Source organism: Phaseolus vulgaris, chromosome 3 (genome assembly GCF_000499845.2).
Source record: "Phaseolus vulgaris cultivar G19833 chromosome 3, P. vulgaris v2.0, whole genome shotgun sequence".
NCBI lineage: Eukaryota > Viridiplantae > Streptophyta > Magnoliopsida > Fabales > Fabaceae > Phaseolus > Phaseolus vulgaris.
In genome coordinates, this window is record NC_023757.2 from 50,787,851 (window position 1) to 50,807,380 (window position 19,530).

General features: G+C 30.9%; 3 protein-coding genes across 6 annotated transcripts; all 3 read left to right on the forward strand.

Annotated features, from left to right (window-relative positions):
* The first annotated feature begins 6 nt into the window (after positions 1–6).
* On the forward strand, positions 7–2,412 carry LOC137808534 (uncharacterized). Of its 4 annotated transcripts, none has more exons than XM_068609695.1 (3): positions 7–272; positions 722–757; positions 853–2,412. In XM_068609695.1, the coding sequence occupies exon 3, from the start codon at positions 1,026–1,028 to the stop codon at positions 2,154–2,156; it is 1,131 nt and encodes a 376-aa protein (XP_068465796.1). In that variant the 5' UTR covers positions 7–272; positions 722–757; positions 853–1,025; the 3' UTR covers positions 2,157–2,412. The 4 variants fall into 4 exon arrangements, with proteins under 4 accessions (XP_068465796.1, XP_068465798.1, XP_068465799.1 ...); XM_068609697.1 differs by having other exon boundaries at positions 148–267; XM_068609698.1 differs by lacking the exon at positions 722–757 and having other exon boundaries at positions 148–272.
* A 5,706-nt stretch (positions 2,413–8,118) lies between these two features.
* On the forward strand, positions 8,119–9,646 carry LOC137805987 (amino acid transporter AVT3B-like). Its single transcript, XM_068605862.1, has one exon. The coding sequence runs from the start codon at positions 8,301–8,303 to the stop codon at positions 9,540–9,542; it is 1,242 nt and encodes a 413-aa protein (XP_068461963.1). The 5' UTR covers positions 8,119–8,300; the 3' UTR covers positions 9,543–9,646.
* Positions 9,647–13,657: 4,011 nt separating this feature from the next.
* Positions 13,658–18,324, forward strand: LOC137808536 (uncharacterized). The gene is made up of 4 exons (XM_068609699.1): positions 13,658–14,144; positions 15,816–16,598; positions 17,710–17,757; positions 17,827–18,324. Exons 1-4 carry the CDS (start codon positions 13,962–13,964, stop codon positions 18,124–18,126), a joined length of 1,314 nt encoding a protein of 437 aa, XP_068465800.1. The 5' UTR covers positions 13,658–13,961; the 3' UTR covers positions 18,127–18,324.
* The last annotated feature ends 1,206 nt before the right edge of the window (positions 18,325–19,530 follow it).

The window sequence follows — 19,530 nt, forward strand, 5'->3', positions numbered from 1 at the left end:
AAAAGCAGTGAACTTAACTGTTGTTTTTGTTGGATCTCCAATCATAATGAACAAAATTTCTACTTTCACATCTTTTCTTACATAAAAATTATTAATTTTATTAATTTTATTATTATTATAAATAGAAAGATCTTGGGTTTTATACATACCTTGGATTTTTCTTCTTCACCATCACAACCTCTTCTTCCTCTCTCTCTCTCTGAAACCCTAATCCTGGATCTTCCTTTGCCCCCTCTTTCTCTCTTTGCCTTTAACTTCCGCAAAAGGGTCAGGTACACATGACTCTCTTTATTCTAAATGGTCCCAACTGTCATCTGGTTTCTTTCTTCTTATTTGTGGTGTTGAATTTGACTCATGGGGTATGAAAATTCTATTGATTTGCATGATTATGCTGAATCCAGATTTGGATTGCTTTTTGTTCTTGATTCATTGTTTTGTGGATTGATTCAAATTGTTTTGGCAATTGGGGTGCTGGAAAAAAAACTTGTATTGTGCTGCATGCATAGAATTCAGGTCCTGGATCGAATGATTATGTTACTGAATTATGCTTCGTTTGTGAGTTTCTCGGTATAGAATAGTTGGGATTGATGATGTTTGAAAATTGAGTTTTGCTGCTGTTGTATTTGAAGTTTTTCATAAATAAACTAATTGTGACAAATAAAATTGTTTGTAGTACTTTTAGTTCTGAGTTTGATTTGTTGTTTCCTTTCTTTCTATATAGGAATCAAAGTGTTGAAATGGAAGAATTTGATGTTGGGTATGAGTCTAATTTCTTCTTCTCATGGAAGGTTCTTAACAATAAAAATTGGTACCAGTTTGGATAGTTTTTGAATTGTTTCATGTTTTATGTAGGTTTTATTAGGGATCTTGTGGGGTTGTATAAATCCTGATATCATGAGTGATGTGGAATTGGAAAAGATTTGATCATTGTTGCAATTATGTGATTGTCAATGGAGTAGGTATTTAATTCATGTAAGATTTATTCATTGTTTTCTGAGTCCTAAATTTGAATTTACTGGGGGAGCATGGAGAAATCATCTGATGTTAACCAGTTGGATGCTGATGTTCTTTTACCACCTCGGAAGCGTCTTCTTGCTGGACTGAAGAAACAGGGTTCGGATAGTGATGCTACTGCCTCCCCATCTCCAGTTGCTGCTTCTTGTGTAACCGATGTTGCTTCCCCCTCATCCTCATCTTTTTCAACTGAATTTGAGGCCCGGCTGAAGCATTTGTTAAGCTGTCATTCAGATAACCCTAACCTTACACCGGAGGAGGTTGTGGAGGCCTCAAAAGTGGCAGCAATTGCTGCAACTAAAGCTGCAGAGGCTGCAAGAGTAGCAGCAGAAGAAAAAGCTGCAATAGCTGCAAGGGCAATAGCTGCAGCCAAGAGGGCTCTAGATTTGGTTGCGTCTTTTTCTGAGGAGGCGGCTAGCAAGGAAAGAAATCTGAAAAAGAACAAGTCAAAAAAGCATCTTCCAGTTCAGCTGTTGTACAAAAAAAAACAGCCAATTGAAAACTGTAGGACAGATGAAGAATTAGCTCGCAAGTTACATCGAGCCATGAACAGTTCTCCGAGAATCTCTAAGAATTCTCCAAATTCAGACTCCAAAGGTAGTAAACATAAGCAGCCAAGAAGCTCTTCAAGTTTTGAAATGACAGAGGGATCTGAATCTGGTGTGGCAGTTGGACATGATTGCTTATCTTTGAACAACGAGCATGCAGTAGCTGGCAAGATTGATTCTGAAGGATCCATCCAAGAGGTAAGCTCAAGTAAGAAAGATAAGAGAGGGGTCAAATGTTATAGACCAAGCCAATTAGAGATAGATAATGGGGAAGCAGAGTCGAGTCAATCAAAAGGAAAGAACTTTGAAGATTCATCTCCCATAGGTAAAAAGAGAGGAAGGGTGAAGCTAAAAAAATTACCCTTAAGCATTTGCACCTCAAAAGATAAGGCACTGCCAAAAGAAGAAATAAGAACCAGAAGTTCTCCATTGACTGGAATGAACACAGGCAATAATGCTGTTGATAGTATGCATTTGTTTACAGTTGAGTCATCCACTACCAGAGCCTTGCCTATTGAGGCTACGTCAATGTGGAAATGCCAAGATTTCAAGGCACCGGCTTGTATCAAACAAAATAAAGCTGTGCAGTCATAAAATTCATACATTAATGGAATGACCATGTGCTACTGTGATAGATGTTTATAGCTGAGGTAGGAACCATGATGCTTCTTTTTTACAATATGGAATTTATCTTTTTGTTCATCATTTTGGTTATGTAATGGAATTGTACTCATTAAAATGTAAATGTAGATTTAGTTGCTTGCAATACTTCTTTCAGTTCAAAGTTGTGCTACTTTAACTGACAGGAAAGCTTGAATTTAAAATAAGGAGGATCCATTGAATTGAACAAGTTCAAAGTCTGTCATGCTGTTTATTTTTTCTATGTTCAAATTATATGAATGAAATGTTGACAGTTTTTGTTTTGTTGTTTTTTTTCATTTTCCGGCTTTAATATTGAAATATGGATTATCTTGACATTCAAAGTTTAATTGTTACTCACTGAATAGGTAAATTATTACTTTCCTGACATTAAATGAGGGAACTTATGACTAAGTTGTTACAAATGCTACTCTTTCATTTTCAATAACTATCTGTTGTTTAAGATGATAATGCACATATTTTAAGAAAATCATTAATTATATCATGACAATGATAAAATAGTCTTCTTTAACTGAAATAATGTTATTTTTATCTAAGTGTTTCAAATCTCCCTAATAATGTTAGTTTATTGTAATTTATATTAATATTGTGTTTATAATATGATTTTGGTTTTTATTTTTCTTTTCAATTTTATATTTAACTTTTTATAACGTAATAATTTTTTATATTTTTTGTTTTATTTAAATTAAAGGTGAAAAAAAAAAATTTGGTAAAAAACTTGTGAATATTAATGAATATCCATACTGTTTGTTAGTAATGAATATACATCTGAAAATATTGTTTGTTATTATGTATTATATTGTTATAGTAAAGATGTACAATGAGTACTAATAAAAATATAATCGAATGAATAACATTTTATACATACTTGTGTATTTTCGTGCAAATTAACTTATTTCTCATTTTTTTAATTAAATGATGATGAATATTTTAATTCATTTTTAATAATATTGTGATTAATGTTTGTCCATTTTATCTTCTTTAGGAGTTGATCTAGGTTTGGGTGAAGGGGATATTTTTGTCAAAAGATCAAATATCTATTACTAATAATTTGAGCAACTTATAAAACTAATTGTTGTAAAACATACTAGAGAACAATAACATGACCTATAAGCATAGTTTTATATAAAGGAATAAAAGCAACAATCCAAAATGAGGCTCACAAAAGACATTCATAATTTGAAAAAAAAAAATGAAGTATTTGGGATTTAAAAGATTAGAAAAGATTGTAGTGAGTTAATTACCTCTTTTAGTTATAAGAGATCAAATGTGTAACATATTACAAGTATATTTGAATATTATTGAATATTATTGTGAGAACTGATGGTAACTATTATAAAAATAATTTAGTAACTGAAGTAATAGTAAAATGTTTATTAAAGTAAAAAAAGAAGAAGAAGATATGTATTGTCATGATTATTTTTTTTGTTAGTAGAAACCTTCTGTTAATTCTTTTAAAGTCACACTATTGGAGAAATAATAGAGAACCTTGGTGTGTGAATCACTTTTTCTTTACATGAAAAGTGGTTTTTAAAGTGTGGCATTTGACTCATGCATGGTTTGGTAGGTCTTTTGTACACTAAGATAGGACTGAACAACACTGTATTATGGACACTAATAGTCTAGGGAATAACATGTGAAGTGTATCTGGGTAGTTGTTATCTGGGAAATTTGAGATTATAGGAATAGAGTAATCTTTAATGAGACAGTGGTAGACTCGATAAAAAAAAATCGGTGTAGCTCAAATCAATGCATGTGCATGGGTTGAGTTTTAAATTCCTTTTAAGACAAATTTCTCATACTCTGATTGGTGCATTAATTTGTCTTCCTGTCTAAATTCAATTCACTGACAGCTTGTTTTCATTATCTACTTATATTTTAATGACTGACATGTGGATGTGAGAACATGCAAAAGGACTGACTACGACATAAACTGAAAAATTTCTGTTTTTGATGAAAGAGGGCTGACAGAAAACCCTCAAGACTTTTGTGAATTGCATGTAAACATATAGACTTTGAGAAAATGACTGACTGAGGCATAAACTAAAAAACTCTGCTTTTGATGAAAGTGGACTGACAGAAAACCCTCAGTACTTTTGTGAATTGCATGTAAACATATATAGACTTTAAGAAAAAGGCTGACTGAGGCATAAACTGAAAAATCTCTACTTTTGATGAAAGTGAGCTGACAGAAAACCCTCAGGACTTTTGTGAATGGCATGTAAACATATAAACTTTGAGAAAAGAAACACTGTAATTGATATGTACATAATATGTTGTTTCTAGCAGAGATAGATGCAGGAATAGAAGCATGTTAATATAATTTTTTGATACCAATATTCTCGTACTGGGATAAAGTTTTTGTATACGGGTTTGAGTACCTCCAATATTCCCATTTATATTATTTTTTATTATTAATGAAAAAAAATTTCATTATCCAGAAATTGATAAACGAGTTAATATGATTAAACTCTAATTATAGTTTATCATAGTACTTAGGTTTTCTCATAATAAAATACATCAAATAAAGTCTACATCATCATTTATCTAATATCAATAAGTCACTCATTATTATAATGTGAGCTTGTGCAAGTTGAGTTATAACAACTTTATTTCAAACACTAAGTTATTTGAAAAAGGGTGTTCAATCCAGAAAGTTTAATTGAATTTTCTTTATATACACTTACAACTAAAAACAAACCTAAAAAGGTTATAAAAAACTCATCAAATCACCAATGTTGATACTAGTAGCAATAAACTCTACATCAGTTTGCAGCTTTGAATTTTTGAAATGGAGAGAACTAGGTAATGGTGATTGTAAGAATTTGCAGTAACATGAGGTGTCATGCCAGCTCTCTATGGTTTCTGGTAGAGGAAGAACACAAAAAAATTGTATTTGCATGTCATTTAGATACAAAAATTTCTCATACTAATAAATTGGTATATAATTTATTAAATAAAAGATGATAAATAATTATATATTAATTGAAAAATTATTTATTAATAATAGAAATTATGTTAAATATTAATAATATTTTTAATTTTTAAAATAGTATTAATTAAATTTTATTTTGATTTTTTAATATAATAATTAATTATTTTTTATTTTTAAAATTAATTTTTTATTTAATAATTTTTTTAATATTTCCATTAGAATTATCCAACACTTTCATATGCTCATATTGAATCATCATGCTATTATCTTAATTATGTAATAGAAAAATAGAATAATTATATTAATTCAAATACAATTTAATTTTGAATCAATAAAATATAATTAGTGATATATGTACTGTAATTTCAATTTTATGAAAATTAAATATACCACTTAAAGGATATTAGATTACAAAAATAATCGATCTTATAATAAAAATTCAATTCATACCCAACTATTTTTTTTAACAAAGAATAAATTAATTAAATTAAAAGGAAACATTTCAGGAGTCTCAACCCTTATACAAAAGCCTTCAACCTCTTTATCTAACTAACATCCACATAATCACTACAAACATCCAAAACATAGAATTTCTCCCAACACTATAATACAACAATTTGTAATGACAAAACTGCTTAATTATGCAGTGTATTGCAACACTAAAAACAAGATTAGTATGCTTCCACCCTCTATTGGTTGTTTGATTACTTTGTGCTTGTAGACCCTTGTGACATCAACTTCAATACTCCCTACAAGGTTATGCTTCAATTGTTGCATAATTATGCAGTAAATATAACAGATTTGGTTTGTTAATCTGCTGTCAAACTCTTGTAGACCCTTAACAAACCAGATGGTTTTGCAGCATCTACATAATATAATTTGAGTGTTCCATATCACTTTAGTCAGCACAAGATAAAACATAATCCAGCGCATAATAAAGCAAAACCATAACTATTGACAATAATAACCTATACAGCAAGATTAAATTCAAAACCACCAATAACAAATAGTGAATAAATCAAACAAATATTATGGGTGAGGTTTGTATACCAAACAAAATATTTTTTTGTCATGTTAATGCAAATAAGGGGAGATAAAATCCAATCAGAGAAAGAAAACTTAGTTTTCCTTTCTTTGTGTTTCATTCATGCTCATGATTGGATTTATGCCATGGTAAGAATTTCCTCGGCATCTATCTTTGTTTGATTGAAAATGACCCTGTTTTTATGTTTTCAGAAACACAAAGTCACTGAAACCCATAGATTTTTTCTATGAACTATTAATTTTTTTATTAAAACAAATGAAAAAAATTACTCAAAATAATTAAACAATTCATTGTGATATACCTATCATACCAACTACCAACTGCTACACAATGCAACAAGTTTAACATAGTAATGATAGGTGTATACATCAATTAATTTTAGACATCCCACCAACACCTATCAATTATCCTTATCTCTTAATATCTTAATACTTATAATTTTTTTCTCCTTCTAAATAACACAGTTATTTAATTACACGATGATATATACACACACCCTATCTTCTACTAAACACTCACCCATCAATATATGACATTTTTATTTTAAAATATAAAATACTTTGAAATAAATCAACTGAAAAAGTAAAGTGAAATTTAAGTGCACATGTCAAATTTTATTATTTAATATTTGAATGATAATACATTTACAATACTATTATTTTAATAATTTCCACGTTATTTAATTATAAATTAATCTATATTTATTTATTAAAACAATCACATTAACCTATGAGACTCAAACACTCCTTTTAAATGACATGTTTGTGTTGGATACATCACTACAAGAAAATCATGAAATAGAAACCAATTTTTAGAGACCAAAATAATTAGTTGCAATATTAACTAAATTAGATACCATTTTGGAAACTAAAACAAAAATTGGTTTCTAAATTAGTTTATATTATTTTCTATTATTGTTAAATAGTTTCTAAATTGGTCTCTAATTAGCAACCAACGTTTTAGAGACTAAATTTAGTAACTAAATAATTGGTAGATAAAACATTGGTTGCTAATTAGATACCAATTTAGAAACTATTTAACAATAATAGAAAATAATAGAAACTAATTTAGAAACCAATTTTTGTTTTAGTTTCTAAAATTGTCTCTAATTTAGTTACTATTATAACTAATTATTTTAGTTTCTAAAAATTGGTTTCTATTTGATGATTTTCTTGTAGTGCATGTATCGAACACTAATACCCGTAGAACACGTATCGGTGAAAAGTCAAATTAAAAAAAATATTTGTTGGATTTCTGAAAATTCTAACACAGTTCTAACACAATTTAAAAAAAAAATACATTAATTTTCTAAAAATTCAAACTTACTGTATAAATTTTTATTATAATTATAAAAATAAATAATAAATCTTTTTTAACCAACCATAAAAACATCTTTCTGCTAAAAAAATATGAAATATACTTGTTGTAAATAAAATTTTATTTTTGTTGTCATGAATTATATAATATTGATTCATATTCTTGTGTTTACATTTTAGAAATTATAAGTGTTCTACATAGTTTACAACCGTTGTCAAATTATAATTTTTTTGTGATGATATTTTGATATTCTGCTCCACTTTACGCCCACTACAAAATATTAATATTTGTAATTAAAAAAAATTCTTAATGAAAATATAATCAAAATGCAAAATGTTAAAATAATTTTTAAAATTAAAAAAATTGTAAATAATTAAAATATTAATATTTATTGGAGTGTAGGTGGGAGTATGTGTGGTAAAAAAATATTTTTATTTTTTTTAATATTGTGGGTCTATCGATCATTTTTTATCTTTTGGTTTTGTTAACCTAAATGGTGAGTGACGCGTGTTTTGTTTGTGTTCTATACCCAACAAATCTGAAGCTGAGAATAGCACACGAGAGAATGCCCATTTTCCGACCTTAATTAGTATTCCACAATTCATTTTATATATATATTTACTATATCAGCATTTGCAAACCTTGACTTAAGGTCACAACCACACCTCCTTCCTACACAACAATAATCACGTACCCTCTGCATGTTCTTCCTTCTTCTTCTTCTTCTTCTGCACCCATCTCCCTCCATTTCCAGAAACCGCCACCTTCATTCATTCTCCCAATGGGGTTTCAAAAGGCTGAAACCCCACCAGAGGACGCGCCTCTTCTCTCCAAGGCACCCCCTCTCTCCTCAAATTTCAAGACCTTCGCCAACATCTTCATATCCATTGTAGGTTCTGGCGTGCTTGGTCTCCCTTACTGCTTCAAGAAAACGGGTTGGATCACGGGTTTGCTCATGCTCTTCCTCGTCGCCTTCCTCACTTACCACTGCATGATGCTCCTTGTGCGCACTCGCCGGAAGCTTCAATCCAACGAAGGCTTCCCCAATCTCAACTCTTTTGGCGATTTGGGGTATGCCATTGGAGGCCCTCTTGGAAAATTGTTCGTTGATGTCATGATAGGGTTTTCCCATTGCGGTTTCTGCGTCAGCTACCTTATTTTCATTTCCACCACGTTGGCCAATCTTGCCGGCGACGGCTCAAAATGGTCCCTTTTTCTGGGTTTCACGCCGAAGGTCTTGTTTTTATGGGGTTGCTTTCCCTTTCAGTTGGGCCTTAATGCTATCCCAAGTTTGACCCTTTTGGCTCCTTTGAGCATTTTCGCTGATGTTGTTGATATTGCAGCCAAGAGTGTGGTGATGGTGGACGAAGTGTTCGTGTATATGAAGAATAGACCTCCTCTGGAGGCCTTTGGTGGTTGGTCCGTGTTTTTCTACGGTCTAGGGGTGGCAGTGTATGCGTTTGAAGGGATAGGAATGGTTTTGCCCTTGGAATCAGAGGCCAAAGATAAGGAGAAATTTGGTGGGGTTTTGGGTGTGGGGATGTTTCTCATTTCTCTGTTGTATGCAGCATTTGCTGCTTTAAGTTACTTTGCTTTTGGTGAAGAAACTCAAGGGATCATCACTACCAATCTTGGACCGGGTTTGGTGAGTGGTTTGGTGCAGTTGGGTCTTTGCATCAACCTGTTCTTCACTTTTCCATTGATGATGAATCCAGTGTACGAGGTGGTTGAGAGACGGTTGTGTGAGTCTAGGTACTGCCTGTGGTTGAGGTGGTTGTTGGTGTTGGGGGTGAGTTTGGTGGCACTTTTGGTGCCTAACTTCGCAGATTTTTTATCCCTGGTTGGTAGCAGCGTCTGTGTTATTCTCAGCTTTGTGTTGCCAGCTATGTTTCACTATTCGGTCTTCAAAGAAGAGATGGATTGGAAGTGTATGGTTTCTGATGTCGCAATTATGGTTTTTGGGTTGGTTGTTGCAGTCAAAGGAACCTGCTCTTCCTTATTCAACATTTTTGGCAATGATTGATCAAACCTCTTCTTCATCAAATAGTTGTATATATTTTTGCATGCACAAATCATCATTTTATATGACGACGATGACCAATTTTTATGATAATTTTTGGCAATAATTATTATTAAAATGAAACACAACGATAATTATGTGTTATTGTTGTTCGTATGAGTAATAGCTTAAAGTTTTTTTTAACCAAATATCAAATAAATCATTCATGTAAACAAGTAATTAGGTTTTACTATAAGTCAAATTACACGCACACTTATAAAGAAATGGTTTCCTACTATTAATATCTAAATAGTACAAAATGATGTTGTTCACTAAAATCATCTCAGAGTGTAAAAACAAATTAAAAGTATAAAAGTTAAATATTGTAAAAATTATATTACTTTATATATTATATATATAGTGTTATAGCCAATTGACATAATACTTTGTCCACATGTTTCTATCATAGTCAAGTACTTTCGAACCTAATGTTATGTTTCATTAAAAAAACACCAACATATTTGCATAATTTAAAATAAGTCCATAAACAATAAATAGTTAAAAACTTAATATATTGGTCAATTATAACAAATTAAAATTCCATTAAATGATAATTGTACTCATAGACTTCACACAATAGTTTAAAATAAATATAATTAAATTCATTGATTGACCTGCAATAGTGAACACATTAAAGATAGACACTAATCAATAATTTGGATAACAAGACATGATTATGAGTTTTGATAGTATTTAGTTGTTTTGAATTAATTCATAGTGAGGAGTATTATTTTCTATGCTCCCGCAAGCTAGGCACGATGAGAGCTACGAACAAAGGTGACAGAGCCAGATCTAGCTCTTAAATATTATTCTCTCATTTCCCATCAAATTTTGGAATTTTGGTTCGTATGAATTGTGGAAAATTTTTAGAAGATGTTTTCATCTTTCGTAGTCTGAATGGACTTAAAGATTTGAATTTGTAAGATTTCATGTTGTTATGAATCCGAAAGTGTTGGAGATGCAACGCGAACGCGACAATATGATAACACTACAAGAAAAACATGAAATAGAAATTAATATTTAGAGATCAAAATAATTAGTTGCAATAGTAACTAAATTAGAGACCATTTTAGAAACTAAAACAAAAATTGGTTTCTAAATTAGTTTATATTATTGTTAAATAATTTCTAAATTGATATCTAATTAGCTACCAAAGTTTTAGCGACCAAATTTATAAACTAAATAATTTGTAGTTAAAACCTTGGTTGCTAATTAGATGCTAATTTAAAAACTATTTAACAATAATAGAAACTAATTTAAAAATCAATTTTTGTTTTAGTTTCTAAAATGGTATCTAATTTAGTTACTATTGCAACTAATTATTTTAGTCTCTAAAAATTGGTTTCTATTTGATGATTTTCTTGTAGTGTAGGTAATATGAAACTTCATGTAAATCACCGAAGCTGATAAAAAAAAATACTTTCTGATTTAACTTAGTTAGTATAACAATTGATTATTTTTTGTTTTTAAAATTGATTTATATTTAATAATTTTCTTATAGTAATCATATGCAAATTAACATAAAAAATCTTAAAGAAAGTTTCATCATGAATGGAAGTTTCATACAACTTATATCTAGGGAATAATGTTCTTCTTATATTAAGTGAGAGCATGGACTATTAAGGACAATCAATGTGAGTTTCTAACACTTTTGAAATGCTATTTGTTTGGACGTTGGAGTCTACTAGTGTCCCTTTGAGTGAATAAATATTTTCATAATATCACTTATTTTTGAAAACTATTTGACAAAATTTGAAAGGCTTGAATTGATTGTAACCGACTAAATGGTGCATACCTACTAATAACTCATTTTTTTAATGTTAACCTAGGTCCAAAAGTTTATAATATTCAATCTCTTTAATTTACTTACTAAACACTTTTAAAATATTTCACTGACTTTTATTAACTTGAGCTTAACAAATCTTTTTCAATGGATCTTTATTCAGTGTTTCATAAAAAAACTAAACAACCGTAAGATTAACTCGATCAAAATTCGTGTCTCTCATAACCTTTTTCAATCCATTTCAAACTATTATAGTTCAATTTCAGTAAGAACAATTATATATGATATTATAAATTAAATAATAATAATAGAGAATATATTAAAAATTTAACAATGTTGTTTTAAATTAACAATAATGATAATAATAATTTAATATTTTTATTATCCATCCAAGTGGATAGAAAATAAAATAGAAAGAATAAATGTGACACATCTATAATTCTTTTACGACTAATATGAGCTTATGGAGAACTTGACTAACCGTTGGAAAATTTTCTCCCCATAAGATTTTTAATCTTTTTTGAAAAATATTGTAAAGATATATATTTGATAAATAGTATACGGAGAAAGGTATCATCAACTGTTAGTAGTTTGTTTCACCACTGGTTCGAGTTTCAATCCTAACAAGGATAATTCATAAAAAAAAGTAGTTAAGAAGGTCCTCTAATTAATTTGAATTTTAATATATTTTATAGTTTAAAATTCATTACCAATAGTAAATGAAAAAATTGTTTAAATAATTTTAAAATATAAAGATTTTTGAAAAATATTTCAAATATAAGTAAGACTTATAAAATAATTCAGTCTTCAAGAATAACTTACTTACACACGTGATTACACACAATTTTCTATTTTATTTATAGTAGTCATTTACATACTCAATACTATTATTACTTTTACATTGCAATTTTTCTTTTTTATATTTCCATCCCATTAGCCATTTTTTCTCACTTCTTTTACTTATCTTGTCACTTGTTGTATAAAAAGATTGTACTAATTTATCATGCGAATGCAATTTATCCTTAAAGTTGACAACAAAGTTGTCTTAAGTTACTTGATCAAATTAAATGCAAAGATTCTTTGGAAAACATGATCGCATGTCCCTTCAAAAATCAAGTGACTCCTATGAACATAGATTCTTTACCAAAACTATATCCATACTCAACTTTTAAGCTAAAGCCATTAATTCCCAAGCACGGCAAAGTCACTAAAGACTTGAACAATGCTGCTGTGTAGCTTTTAAAACTACCTTTAAGATTTCACATTAAAATTGCCAAGTTTTGGAAATGTCACATATTTAGTGCACTTTGCAAACATTGGGAACACATTTTTGTTTAAAATTTAATTTCTTTACATATTTAAAGTCACAACTATTATAATAAAATGGATTATCAAAACAAAAATTAATAACAACAACATTAATAGTTAATAATAGAAATAATTTTTTGATAAATAATGTATTTAGTGTTAACTATATATCTTTAAGGTAAGTAAAGTCGTGTTTCTGTGACAACTTGTAATAGGTGGAACATTTGTATTAATGACTGTAAAAAAATCAAGTTTAAGATTTCTCACATTGGTATAATAGATTTCCATTTAGTCTTTTCTTAAAGTTCTTTATATACTACCTGTGTATCAGTTTTTGTTAATATATAAGTGATCCGGTCGGTCATCGGCAGTCAATGACTCATCTGCTTCCCTGGCCCACGTGTTCCACTAAGAACCGTCCACGTGGCTATCTGTTGTTGATGTCACCGACTGTGATGACCGATCGAATCAATACGTTTTAGTATAATCTTTCCATATATACTTGTAATTTTTTTTCTAATAATTTTTTTTATGTGCTGACAAATGATTGGTACTCAGTATAAATGAGAAGTCAAGTTTCATATAAAAAGAATTGTGATGAAGTAAGAAGAGAAAATATAATGTATTGTAATGAGAAAATGGGTGGTATAATATTGAATTTGCATAGGCTAAAAGAAGGTGTTGAAGAAGAATGAAGAGCACATGGTGAAAAAGAAGTGAGAAGGAAAAAGAAAAAGCAGGGAAAAGGGTAAAAGTATAAAGATAGGAGGCAGATGGGTGACGCAGGAAAGCGCAGCAACTCACAACCCTTTTTCAGGACCCTGATTACCCCTCGCCACCTAAAATAACATCCAAAATACGTATCTTCCCAAAAACCCCTTGCACCCTTCATACAAAAAACAGAACCCAAAGGGTATAAACGTAAAGAAGCAAGAAACAGTTAATTTGGGAAAAAAAAAAGAAAAAAAATCGAACCGTATGAAAATGTAAGACCCACACAGAACACACATCGTGAGTGAACATTGCAAGAAGCGAAAGAGAAAAACAGAGAGAAAAAAGTGGAGGATTGTTGAAGAGAGAGATTCGTGATTTGAGAACGCCACACACACCCTTCCATCTCCGAAACAAAAGCTTTAAATTTCGGGTTAAAGAAAAGGGATTTATTCAAAAACTAAAAAGAAAGAACAGCGGAACAAACCTTGGGTGTGTCAAAACAGAGAAAGAAGAAGGTTCGTTCATTTGGGAGTGTTGTTTTGAAGGAAAAGGTGATTTTTTTTCATAGATCAGAGGGGATGTCGTGTTCTTCTTCATCTGGGTCTGAAGAGGACGATGAGGGGTTCGACTCCTACCGGAAAGGAGGGTACCACGCCGTCAGAGTAGGCGATCAGTTCGCCGGCGGCAGGTTCATAGCGCAGAGGAAGCTGGGTTGGGGTCAGTTTTCTACAGTTTGGCTTGCCTATGATACTTCAACATCTGTATGTTATGTTTGATCCTCATTCTTTAATTTTTCATTCTTTTTCTTTCTTTTTCTTGTGTTCATTTTCTGGTTCCTTCCTTCCAAAGGGGTTGTTTCTTTTCAATTACACCAAGTTTTGTCTTTTGAGATTGATTTGCCCTGTGATTTGTGTTTTGAGGTGGAAAGTTGTTGAAACCTCCTCCCAGTTAATCGTTATGAGCAATTAGTTTTTAAGCGAACTGAGTAGCATCAGGTGATCCATGTAGTCAACCTCAGATACCGAGATAAGATTTTGTTGTTGTTGTTAAAGCAATCAGTTTTGAATCTGCAGGGCTGTTGTTGGATTCTGTGCTTGTTTTGCTTGTTGCATTAATCATGTTTGTCTGTTGTGAATTACGTAGGAGTTAAAAGGTTTTCATTTTGCTGATTCATTGTGGTTCAGAATGTGTATTTGTGAGTGAGTAAAAGAGAGAGTTTAAATATGTAATTTGAGGTTTTTGTGAAATGTTTTATCTGGTGTTTTTCTGTATCCCGATATTTTTTTTCTTTGTGCTGTAGAAGCATTGGTTATTCGGCCTAATTTGTATATATGTGTTGTCGGTTTCTGTCTTAAGGGTAACATTTCAATGAATGGATCAAATTGGGATATATATCTTAAGGGTAACGTTTCATTTAATGGATCAAATTGGGTATATATATATATATTTATTTATATATATGTTGAAGAGTCTTGTCGGTGTCACTTCTTCTGTTAGTATTTGTATTTTTCAACTTGTGTCAGAAATACCTAACAGACCTCGCATGTTTGGGATGACAAACATGGTCAGATGATCGTCATCGTACAATGTGACCACCTGGAACACATAGATTTCTCTGCTCGCAGTGAGGCAGTAATTGGTTCTCTTTGTTTTTTTAGGTTCTTACTGATTTGGTAAATGTGTTAAGCTCCTTTTTAACACTAATACCTAGTGTGTATTAATTTTGTTGTTTGGGGTGAGCTGCATGTAGAAACACTTTTATTCTGAATTTCATTTCTAATTGAACAAAGCTGAATGCTATGACGGATTTGATCTCTCTAAAGTAACAGTTGACGGGCAAATTAGTGTAGTAGTTTTTAACAGTTTCATATTTTGTTATACCCGCGGCATGCTTATATTGTATCTCAATCTTTACTGTTGATTTTCCCAATCAATGATTATAACTTCACACTTTATTCTGTAAAGTCACTCCACACTTTAGAGGAGTTCAGTACTTAAGTTTGAGACTAACTTGTGAGTCTATTATAGATACACTCACAAGTTTATCGATCCAGAACTTCTGCTACCATTAAATCACTTATTTATGGTGGGGTCAGGCTAAATGCTTAAATTGAATAGGAAACCCATAGAAAGAAGAAACAGAAAGAAGCTTAATGCATGTAGCATTATACACTGTTTTGTATATCCAGGAGGGGTGTTTCCACAGTAGCACAATCCCTTTGGCACTTGCTATGAACTAGATCCAAGCATTATCCTTTATTCATCTAAATTTTCATGTATTCATGTTTAATTCAAAAGTCTTCCTCAAAGGTCTGCTTGTGTTCCAACTCCCAGCTGATTTTTGTCTCAGATAGTGATGAGTTTTTTTATTATTTTGGTGCAGAAGTTTTTTCTTTTTAAATTATTTTCTAATTTTTAATTTGGATTTTCAGGCATATGTTGCTCTTAAGATCCAGAAAAGTGCGGCCCAATTTGTTCAGGCTGCCCTTCATGAAATTGATGTTCTTGCATCCATTTCTAATGACGTTGATGTTAATTCAAAATGTGTGGTCCAGTTGATTGACCACTTTAAGCACGCAGGTCCTAATGGCCAGCACCTTTGCATGGTGCTTGAGTTTCTTGGGGATAGCTTGCTTCGTCTAATCAAGTATAACCGGTACAAAGGCCTTCCATTGAATAAAGTTAGGGAGATTTGCCACTGCATTTTGTTGGGTTTGGATTATTTGCATAGAGAACATGGTATTATCCACACTGACCTAAAACCAGAAAATGTTCTTCTGATTTCTACCATTGATCCTGCCAAAGACCCTGTTAGATCTGAACTCAGCCCAATATTAGAGAGGCCTGAGGGAAACATAAATGGTGGAGTTACTAGTCTTATTGAGAAAAAATTGAAAAGAAGAGCTAGGAGGGCAGTTGCTAAAATCTCTGGAAGAAACGCTTTACTAGGAGGAAATGAAGATCCAAAGTCTGGGAGAAATCTTGATGGGATTGACGTGAGATGCAAGGTGGTGGATTTTGGAAATGCTTGTTGGGCTGATAAGCAGTTTGCAGAAGAAATTCAGACAAGACAGTACAGAGCTCCTGAAGTAATACTGGAGGCTGGCTATTCCTTCTCTGTTGACATGTGGTCTTTCGCTTGCATTGCTTTTGAGCTTGCCACTGGTGATATGTTATTTACGCCCAAAGTTGGACAAGGTTTTAGTGAGAATGAGGTATGATGATTTTGATGTACCCTATTATAATTTAAGTTATGTTTCGTATCTTTTATCAATGGATGGTAGTATTTATGATAATTGCTATGCTATAGACTTTATACCTTATATTTCCTTTCTACTAATGCAAGGAATAGATATGTATGTACATATATTGTTGTTTAATAATTTGGGCTATGAATCTTGAGAGTTTCATTAAAAATATGTATGGCCATATGTTGAAAGGAAAAGCTTATGGAAGAATTTAAAACCCTTATACAGGGGTTCAGACTAAAGGAAACTTTGGTAGGATTTTGAATGAAATGAAATAATAGACGGTATTAGATAACTATTTTTTCTAAAAAGAACGACATTGATGCATTGATTTTTATCTTTAATATTCATAGATGCATTCACTTTAGTGATTTCTTTATTGTAGTGTATGTGAGTAGATTTAAACAGATAATGAGAAATGAATACAAGATCTTCAATCACAGAATTCATTGAAGCTACCTGTATTACTGGTTTATTTGACATCAAGTTGACACTTAACTCATACTTCTACGTTCTTCGTGACAGTAAGCATTTTTCATTTGACTTTAGAACATAGTTTTGATACTGATGTATAATACATATATATGTGTGTATGTGTGTGTATATATATCTAAAATTCCATGACTATTTTTTGTTTCTTTTGCTGCTGGTTCCTGATGACCGAAAGCAAAATGAATTATGATGTGTGATCGACTGATGAGTAGATGACCATACAATTTTTATATGTATTTATGATCCTTTCACAACGGGTAAGAGAAGAAGTAACATGTGCAATGGATTATTCATGTACGAGTATATTTGTTTCCAAGAAATGAGTTTCTATTGGTAATGGAAGAAATTGAGTTTCATGCTTGTCCATCACTGATGTATGGAAACAGTTCAGCTATACTGCTATTGAATCATAGCCACCATTATGAACCCTGCTGTTGTTTCGTTTTATTTGTAAGCATTTCATAACTATAACTACTGGTATTGGAATTATTCTTTGATTCAGCAAAAAAGTGGAAAATACTTATTCTTTGGCTTGACTAACACAACTATAGAAGTAGAATAGCTAAACTATGTGGGTTGGTTTCAGGATCACCTTGCCCTGATGATGGAACTCCTTGGAAAGATGCCACGGAAGGTAGAAATTGTCTGTCTCTGCATGTTATTGAAATAGGTATTTTGGAAAGTCTAATGTTGCATGTTGCAGGTTGCTATTGCTGGAGCAAAATCCAAGGATTTCTTTGACAGACATGGGGATCTGAAAAGAATTCGAAGACTAAAGTTTTGGCCACTTAGCAAATTGTTGGTTGAAAGATATAAATTTTCAGAGAGTGATGCTCATGAATTTTCAGAGTTTGTTTTACCACTTCTGGATTTCACCCCTGAGAAAAGGCCAACAGCACAGAAGTGTCTGGAACATCCATGGCTGAAGAAAATGGAAAATGAATCTGGTGTGGAGAATGTGGGTGTTGGGATGAGCAATCTTAAAATGGAGCCTGGAAAGTGAAGGAAAATGAGTTTCACAGTGATCTTCTTCCTCATCAATCACTATTCAATGTAATTTCATTTTGGTTTGTGCAAATTTAATAAGATTTATTTTTTTATTGGATTAACTACACAGATGTAAATTAGTAAAGAATTTTGTTTATTCAGAGATATCTGACACAATTTGTGTGTATATTTACAACATCATCATTTCATCCAATCTCAGCTCTCAAGTCTTTCTCCCCAATTACTTTTTTTTTTCTTAAGGAAAAATTAAAATTATATATAAATAATAATAAAAAAATGTTTTCTTTTAAACTATTATGAACCGGTTTTTATCAATTTTTTGATTTGTTTTATGATTCATTCAACTTGTAGACTCATTCAACTCAACCAGTTTTATGATTCAAATAGGCAAATAGATGGTTTTTGAAAGTTTTATTCAAATAATTTCGTCATAAAATATTTTAAATTATTTATAAAAGTAAATTATTCTCTAAGAATTTGTCATCGAGATAGAGAATTAAGAAAATAAATTTTATTTGAATTAGGTTGTGGAAGTGGTAATGTTTGTTAGAATTGTATAATATTTGAGTGGTGGATGAAAATGGATTAGTGAAACACGTGGGTCTTTTAAGTTAACTTACTAAAACAAACTTAGTGCTCTGACCTAATCTTAAACTAGATTAAGGAACCTGTTCATTTAAAACATCATAATTATTTGATATTGTCATCAAAAGTATGAAGTTGTCATCAATCTTATCTCTATTAGGTCTCAATATTTACATAGTTGTTACTGTTTCCATTTACAGAAAACAAAACTGAGTCATGCCACGTATAATCTCCAAAACAATTTCAAATTAAAATTTAAAATATCATCATCAAAGTTTTTATTCATGTCAAAAATTGGTGTCTCATCACATCAATATTAATTAAATAATTAAATAAAGATTAAGAAAGAGTAAAATTCATATTAATTCTTCATTTTATAAAACACTGCCATAACATGACAACCTAATTAAATAACCTTAATGTTACATATATATATATATATTCAGTAGTACAATAACCTTAATGTTACCAAGAATTTTTATTAATTCCTATATAATTCTTTGCTTATATATTCAATATAATCATAGTAGAATAAATCATACAATGGGTGAGCTAATTAAATTAAAATAAATTTATAATTATGTTACAAATAGAATGATGAACGATTCAATAAATAATAGAGTTTTTTTTCGGAGACTTATATAAAATATATTGTACCAAATATTATATCTCATCCAATTCAAAAACTTAGATCATCAATGAATATAAGAGTAAAAAGATTAGGATTAACTCATTTCAACCTAAATTGACACATCTATAAATATAATTTTGTGTAAGAATTTTCTTAGAGTTAAACTATATACAAGGAAATATT

Excerpts from the sequence above, each read along its gene's own strand:
- LOC137808534 (XM_068609695.1), top strand. The coding sequence starts at position 1,026 with ATGGAGAAATCATCTGATGTTAACCAGTTGGATGCTGATGTTCTTTTA.
- LOC137805987 (XM_068605862.1), top strand. The coding sequence starts at position 8,301 with ATGGGGTTTCAAAAGGCTGAAACCCCACCAGAGGACGCGCCTCTTCTC.
- LOC137808536 (XM_068609699.1), top strand. The coding sequence starts at position 13,962 with ATGTCGTGTTCTTCTTCATCTGGGTCTGAAGAGGACGATGAGGGGTTC. Across the intron at positions 16,599-17,709 it reads AAGGTTTTAGTGAGAATGAG|GATCACCTTGCCCTGATGAT; the intron begins GTATGATGATTT and ends GGTTGGTTTCAG. Across the intron at positions 17,758-17,826 it reads TTGGAAAGATGCCACGGAAG|GTTGCTATTGCTGGAGCAAA; the intron begins GTAGAAATTGTC and ends TGCATGTTGCAG.